Source organism: Carlito syrichta, unplaced genomic scaffold (genome assembly GCF_000164805.1).
Source record: "Carlito syrichta isolate Samal-C Ts95f unplaced genomic scaffold, Tarsius_syrichta-2.0.1 Scaffold304744, whole genome shotgun sequence".
Classification (NCBI taxonomy): Eukaryota; Metazoa; Chordata; class Mammalia; order Primates; family Tarsiidae; genus Carlito; species Carlito syrichta.
The window spans coordinates 209,358-216,921 of record NW_007248840.1 but is presented as its reverse complement, the minus strand read 5'-3'; the positions used below and the strand labels follow the sequence as shown (position 1 = coordinate 216,921).

The 7,564-nt window shown below is 45.5% G+C and overlaps 1 protein-coding gene across 1 annotated transcript in view; it reads left to right on the top strand.

The window, feature by feature from the left end:
* The window catches only part of B4GALNT1 (beta-1,4-N-acetyl-galactosaminyltransferase 1), a gene marked incomplete at its 5' end in the record, with an annotated part of 39,706 nt that overhangs the window by 24,079 nt on the left and 8,063 nt on the right, over positions 1–7,564 (top strand). Inside the window, 1 exon segment of the mRNA XM_021713804.1 lies at positions 7,245–7,292. Coding sequence (XP_021569479.1) covers positions 7,245–7,292 — 48 coding nt within the window.

Below are 7,564 nucleotides of genomic sequence, written 5' to 3'. Positions count from 1 at the left end.
GGCCACTGCACTCCAGTCTGGGCAACAGAGTGAGACTCCAACTCAAAAAATATATATATAGAAGAGGAAGTATAGGGCAACAATGAAGTTTTAAGAAAGTTGTAAAAGATCTGTGGAAGATTAATCTTGTGAAAGGAATTTTGTGTGCGATCAAGTTGACTGAAATTGGAAGGAATTATTTAGTTTTTCTAAAAACTGAGCATTAATATCAACAGCACACAGATGAGTGGCCAGTGTCTGGGTCCTTTATTTCAAATGTAGTAAGTCCTCTACACACAAATGAGTTCCATTCTGTGAGTGCATTCGTAAGTCCAACAAAGTTAGCCTCAGTACTCAGCTGATAATTGGCTGAATAGAGCTGTACTGTAATAGGTTTATAATACTTTCAATACAAATACAGTAAGTCCCCTACATACAAATGAGTTCTGTTCCAAGAGTGCATTCAGAAGTCCAATTTGTTCGTAAGTCCAACAAAGTTAGCCTAGGTACCCAACTAACACAATCGATTATATAGTACTGTACTGTAATAGGTTTATACTGTACCAGCGACATCATTGCTGCATGTTTTTGTTTTGTTTTGTTTTTACTAGGAGTCTCACTCTGTTGCCCAGAGTGCCATTGGAGTGCAGGGGCACGCTCACGGCCACTGCAGCCTCAACCTGCTGAGCTCAGGCAACCCTTGCATCTCAGCCTTCCAAGGAGCTGGAGCCACAGGCGCGTGCTACCACGTCTGACTAATTTTTTGATTTATAGTAGAGATGAGGTCTTGCCATGTTGCCCAAGCTGGTCTCAAACCCGTGGGTTCAGGTAATCTTCTCACCTCCACTTCCCAAAGTGCTGGGATTACAAGCGTGAGCCACCTCGTCTGGCTGTCACCACTGCTTTTACACTTGCCTCCAGACATCCTGGACTTGAAATAAAATACAAAAGCACAACCACTTGTAGAGGATGCATACATGTGTCAATGTATGCTAGACACCTGAACTAACATGTGATTGAACATGTGAACACACGTTCACACCTTTGAAATTTTATACTATGAACTTGAAGGTTCGTATGTAGAGGACTTACTATAAAAGGTTTTCTTGGAGCATTGATTTGTTTTTTGTTGTTGTTGTTGAGTTGGAGTCTCACTCTGTCACTCAGACTGGAGTGCAGTGGCCGCTCCCGGCCACCGCAGCCTTGTCCCGCTGGGGCTCCGGCGATCCTTCTGCCTCAGCCTTCCAAGTAGCCGGAATTACAGGCGCGTGCTACCACGCCCAGTTAATTTTTTTATTTATTGTAGAGATGAGGTCTCACCAAGTTGAACCCGCGGGCTCAGGCAATTCACTCGCCTTGGCCTCCCAAGGTGCAGGATTACAGGCTGAGCCACTGAGCCCGGCTTGATCTGCTTTTTAAAAGAAAATTGAAAGAGGTTATAAAAGGTTTATGGAAATCTTTTTTTTTTTGAGCTGGAGTCTCTGTCACCAAGGCTGGAGTACAGTGGCAGGCTCATGGCCACCGCAGCCATGAGTTGCTGGGCTCAGGTGATCCTTCTGCCTCAACCTTCCAAGTTGCTGGAACTACAGGAGTGTGCCACCACACCCGACTAATTGTTTTGATTTATTGTAGAGAGGTTTGCCAAGTTGCCCAGGTTGGTCTCAAACCCCTGGACTCAGGCAATTCTCTCGCCTCAGCCTCCCAAAGTGATGGGAGTATAGGTGTGAGCCACTGAACCTGGCCCCACATTTCAAATTCTAAAATTAAGTCTTTCCCAAAAGGTACCTCTGGAATTCCAAGAGGCACATCTGGTATGTTCAGATCATATGCAGTCTTGACTTCCTGGACTCTGGTGATCTCTCCGCCTCAGCCTCCTGATTAGCTGGGACTATAGGTATGTGCCACCACACCAGGCTAATTTTTGACTTTTTGAAGAGATAAGGTTTCACCATGTTGCCTAGGGTGGTCTCGAATTCCTGGGTTTAAGCAGTCTATCTGCCTCAACCTCCCAGATTTCTGGAATTACAGACATAGGCCACCATGCCCAGCCAAGTACGTCACTTTCTGATAGGCCTGAGAGCCTCAAGATATTTTGGGAACCTTGAGAAAAGTTCACCCAGTTCATTCAGGCATTACAGGTGCAGCTTATGGTGAATCCTTGGCTTGGTTTCCTAGCCTGGAGGCTTTTAAAAGTCTAACTGGGCCATGCGTGGTGGCTCATGCCTATAATCCCAGCACTTTGTGAGGCAGACGTGAGAGGATTGCCTGAGCCCAGTGGTTCGAGACCAACCCAGGCAAGTTGGCAAGACCTCATCTCTACAGTAAATTAAAAAATTAGCCAGATGTGGTAGTTCCAGGTACTTGGAAGGCTGAAGTGGAAGGATCCCCTGAGCCCAGCAGGTTGAGACTGCACTGGCCATGAGCATGCCACCACACTCCAACTTGGGCGACAGAGTGAGACTCCAACTCAAAAAATAAAAAAATAAAAAATAAAAGTCTAAGCCGGGCTCAGTGGCTCAGCTTGTAATCCCGCGCCTTTGGGAGGCTGAGGTAAGTGGATTGCCTGAGAACGCGGGTTCGAGATCTGCCTGGGCAACTTGGTGAGACCTCATCTCTACAATAAATCAAAAATTAGCCAAGCATGGTAGCGCGCCTGTAGTTCCAGCTACTTGGAAGGCTGAGGTGGAAGGATCGCCGGAGCCCAATACGTTGAGGCTGCGGTGGCCGGAAGTGTGCCACTGCACTCCAGCCTGGGAGACAGAATGAGATTTCAACTAAAACAAAAACAAAAAACGGCATGACCCCCGTAACCTACCCTCCCTATTTATCCAATCTCACCCTAAGCGGATTTTTTTGTTGTTGTTTCCTCAATGAAAAAAGTTCTCAAAAGGAAATTGTGCCGATGTAGAAGAGGGGAAACAAAAAAACCACAGAAACACTAAAAGACATCAACATTGACGAGTTCAAAAACTGTTTTGAGCAGTGGAAAAGCATCTTGATAGGTGTATTGCACCAAAAGGGGAGTACTTTGAACGTGACCGAAGTTTAAACATGTAAAAACAAATACACAATTTTTTATAGATAAATTTCGGGTTTCAGGGGTCCCCCGCATATATTCACACCTTAGTTTCATCTTTAGACCATGTTTTCTGAAGAGTTCCCTAGATATTTGTTCTTCTTGTAACTAATAAGCCAAATGTGAAGGAATAGCCAGAAGCCTTTTTTTTTTTTTTAATTTTAGCATCATTGGTTCTTGGAGAGGCTAGAAATTTTCACACTCAACAATCTCAACTCCTTTTTGTATAACATCTCTTCCTTCAGCTTATCTCTTTCTTTTCATATTTTACTAAAAGCAGCAAGAAGAAACAAGATGGCACCTTCAACACTCTACTTGGAAATCTCCTCAGCTAGATCATAGGAGGTATAGCTTCTACTTTCCATACCACCATAGGTTACAATGTTACAGTGTTGTCAAATGTCACAAGGGTCTCTTTCCTTCCGTTTCCATACTTTCTGTCCTTCCCCTCAACAGCAGTCTCCTCAAATGCTAGCCATCACGCATCTACTAACACTCTTCAGGATTCTTTAGTCTTTCACTAAGACTCCTCAAATTCCTTCCTTCTTCTTCCCAAGGCCTAGTTCCAAGACATTTCCACATTTTTATTTTTAACTTTTTATTTATTTATTTATTTATTTTTTGAGTTGGAGTCTTACTCAGTCGCCCAGACTGGAGTGGAGTGGCCGCTCCCGGCCACCGCAGCCTCGACTTACTGGGCTCCGGTGATCCTTCCGTCTCAGCCTTCCGAGTAGCCGGAATTACAGGTATGCGCTACCACAGCCGGCTGATTTTTTTATTTATTGTAGAGACAAGGTCTCGCCAAGTTGTCCAGGTGGGTCTCAAACCCGCGGGCTCAGGCAATCCACTCACCTCAGCCTCCCAAAGGCGTGAGATTACAGGCTGAGCCACCGAGCCCGGCTACATTTCCACATTTTTAGATTTCTGTTAGGGTAGTACCCAATTTCCAGATTTTGGCCAAACCCAGAGTCTAAAACCCATGCACAGGAGCAAACTAGATATGCCGCTCTGAACCTTGTTTCTTTTTAACAATCTTGGTTATCATTCAGTATCTTTCAGTATCATTCAGTAGATATTGACTAACCCATTGTTCCCTTGTTTAATGGAGCCATGCTATGGTCAAAATGTGTGTGTCCCTCCAAAACTTCCATGTTGAAGCCTAACCCCAAAAGTGATGGTATGAAGAAAGGGGTCCCTTGGGAGATGATTAGGTAGTGAGGATAGAGCCCTCATGAATAGGATTAGAACCCTCATGAAAGAGGGTTTTCCCTTTCTGCCATGTGAGGACGCCGTCTATGAGAGGTGGGCCCTCACCAGACACCAAATCTGCATATAACTCGGTCTTGGGCTTTCCAGTCTCTTAGAACTGTGAACAATACATTTATGTTGTTTACAAATTAACCAGTCTATGGTATTTTGTTATAGCAGCAGACTAAGACTGAAATGAATACTGAGAAGTAGGGTGCTGCTATAACAAATACCTTAAAGTGTGGAGGCAGCTTTGGAACTAGATAATAGGTAAAGGGCAGAAGAGTTTGGTGGTGCCTGCTAGAAAAGCCTGCATTGCCATAGAGTTGTTTTTTGTTTGTTTGTTTTGAGTTCGAGTTGCCCAGGTTGGAGTGCAGTGGCACGCTCAAGGCCACCCCAGTGTTGACATGTGGGGCCCTGGCGATCCTTCCGCCTCAGCCTTCCAAATAGCTGGAGCTACAGGCACACGCTACCGTGCCCAGCTAACTTTTTATTTATTGTAGAGATGAGGTCTCGCCAAGTTGCCTGGGCTGGTCTCCAACCCACGGGCTCAGGCAATCCACTTGCCTCAGTCTCCCAAAGTGCTGGGTACAGGCTGAGCCACCGAATACAGCCAAGAATAGAGCTTTAAGGAAGATTTTTGTAAGGTCTCAGAAGAAGAGGAGAGCTGTACAGAAGTCTTCACTTTTCTTAGAGATTGTGTAAGAAGTCGTAATGACAATATTAGTAGAAACGTGGAGAGTAAAGACCATTCTGAATAGGTGTCTAATGGAAATGAGAAATATGTTATTGGAAACTGGAGGAACGGCCTAAGGTGGCAAAGAACTTGGCTGAATTGTGTTCCTATCCTAGTGTTTTGCTAAAGGAGGAACTTAAGAGTGATGGAGTAAAATAATGACAGAAAAAATATCTAAGCAGTGTCAAGGGTGTGTCATGGCTTCTCTTGACCGCTTACAGTAAAAGAGAAGAGAGAAATGAATTAAAGATGTGATTTCTAATCAAAAGGGAAGCAGAAAAAGATCTGGAAAATTCCCAATCTGGCCATGTTCTAAAGAATGGAAAGCTCTCTCTTAAAGAGCAAGGGTGTAGGCAGGTGAACACCGGATAAGGAGATGAGCATGGATAGAAAGAAGCTAGACGTTGTCAGCAATACAGTGGAAGACTGATCCTGAAGGCATTTTGGACATCTTCAGAATTGTCCCACTTGTCACAGGCCCAGAATGCCAAAGCCTTGGGGAAAGAACGATTTCAAGGCCCTGCTCTCCACATTTCTGTGCAGTGTTCCTTGGCTGTCCCAGCTGTGGCTCAAGTGGGCCCAAGTGGAGTGGGCCTCAATAGCTGCCCCTCTGGAGGACACAGGTGACAAACCTTGGTGGCATCCATGTGGTACAATCTCCACTATCCTGGAGAGTGCACCAGCTGTAAGGGCTTGGCTGCCTTCACCTAGATTTCAAAGGATGCCTCAGATAGCCTGGAGGCCCACGAAGATAACTGCCACAGTGGTGGGGCCACCATGGAGAGCCCAGGGAGAGATTTGGCAAAAAGCCCAGGAGAGCTGACGGGGTAGGGCTTCCCCTGAAACCCAAGACCATTTATTACAAATAAGGTCAAGTATAATTTCAAATATTTAAAAGCCATTCTCACTTTTTCTAGTCACTGCTTAGTTACAAATTTTGTCCAACTAAGGATAGTTGGTTTTATTTTAGTTTTTGTTGTTGTTGTTGTTGTCGCTATTTTGGGCCAGGAGCAGTGGGTCTTGCCTGTAATCTCAGCACTTTGGGAGGCCGAGGTGAGAGGATCACTTGTGACCAGGAGTTTGAGACCAGCCTGGACAACATAGGGAGACTTCATCTCTACAAAATAATTAAAATATGAGCCAGGTGTAGTGGCACATGCCTGTAGTCCCAAGTACTTGGGAAGCTGAGGCAGAAGAATCGCCTGAGCCCAGGAGGTTGAGGCTGTGGTGAGCCATAGTTATGCCACTGCACTTCAGCCTCTGTGACAGAGAGAGCACCAACTCAAAAAAATACATTGTTGTTTTAGAGCTCTTAAGGAAGGTAGACCTTTATCTGTCTTACACTGCAAATATTTTTTTCACAGTTTGTCATTTATCTCTCAAGTTTAGTTCATAGTCTTTTTTTTTTTTTTTTTTTGAGTCAAAGTCTGCCTCTGTCGCCCAGGCTGGAGTGCAGTGGCACACTCACAGCCACCGCAGCCTCAGCCTGCTGGGCTCAGGTGATCCTTCCGCCTCAGCCTTTCAAGTATTTGGAACTACAGGCCTGCACCACCATGTCCAGCTAAGTTTTTTTGATTTGTTGTAGAGATGAGGTCTCACCAAGTTGCCCAGGTTGATCTTGAATCTGTGAACTCAGGCAATCCTCTCACCTACCCCTCCCAAAGTGTTGGGATTACAGGTGTGAGCCACCCCACCTGGCCCCATAGTCATTTCTTCACTCGTTTTTCATATAGCCAAACTATCCCTTTTACATCTTGCTTAGAGACCTCTTCCCCACTACAAGACTGTAAACAAAGCAAAAACTCCATGATTCATTTTACTACTTTTATGATTTCATTTTCAATATTAGAATAGTTCACAGATCTGTGATTTCGGTATAAGGAGGGTAGTTTCCACTTTCCCCCTCATCTGATTAGTCACTTGTGTTCAATTCATCCATTCCATAATCTGTCTCACACACACATGTGCACACATTTTCATGTTCTACATTTCTTGTTACATCTTTTTTTCCCTATTAAGTCTCAATACATTTTTTAAAAATTAGGACCATGGACTTGGTTCTAATAAATCTTGATACATCTTTTACTGGAACCACAGGACTTGATCCTGAGCAGTGTCTCCCAGCCTAAGGCAGGCAGAGCGGCCGCCAATGCGACCGCTGGGGAGTGGGGGGGGGGTTCTTTCCTCCCACAATTTTGCACCAAGAGGCAGTTGGGGGGACAGGCCGTTGAGTTGCGAGTTTATCTCTTGAGTGTTAGGCAATGGGCGCGAGTGGGGTGGCGGGGAAGAAGGGGCGGAGGGAGGCCATGTATCTCTTTGTTAGCGGGACAGAGTGCTTCTTTTCCACGGCTGGTTTCCTTATCTTACCGACCGACCCAGACCTTGATAGCGGTTTAGCGCACTCCCGCCCACCTCCCCGGCCAAACCCCTCACTGCCCATCCTTGTCTCCAAGCTCCTGCCAAGCAGGGAATAGACTAACTGGGCTTGGGGGCCGGCGGTTGAGATGCCAGGATTTGGGGCGAAG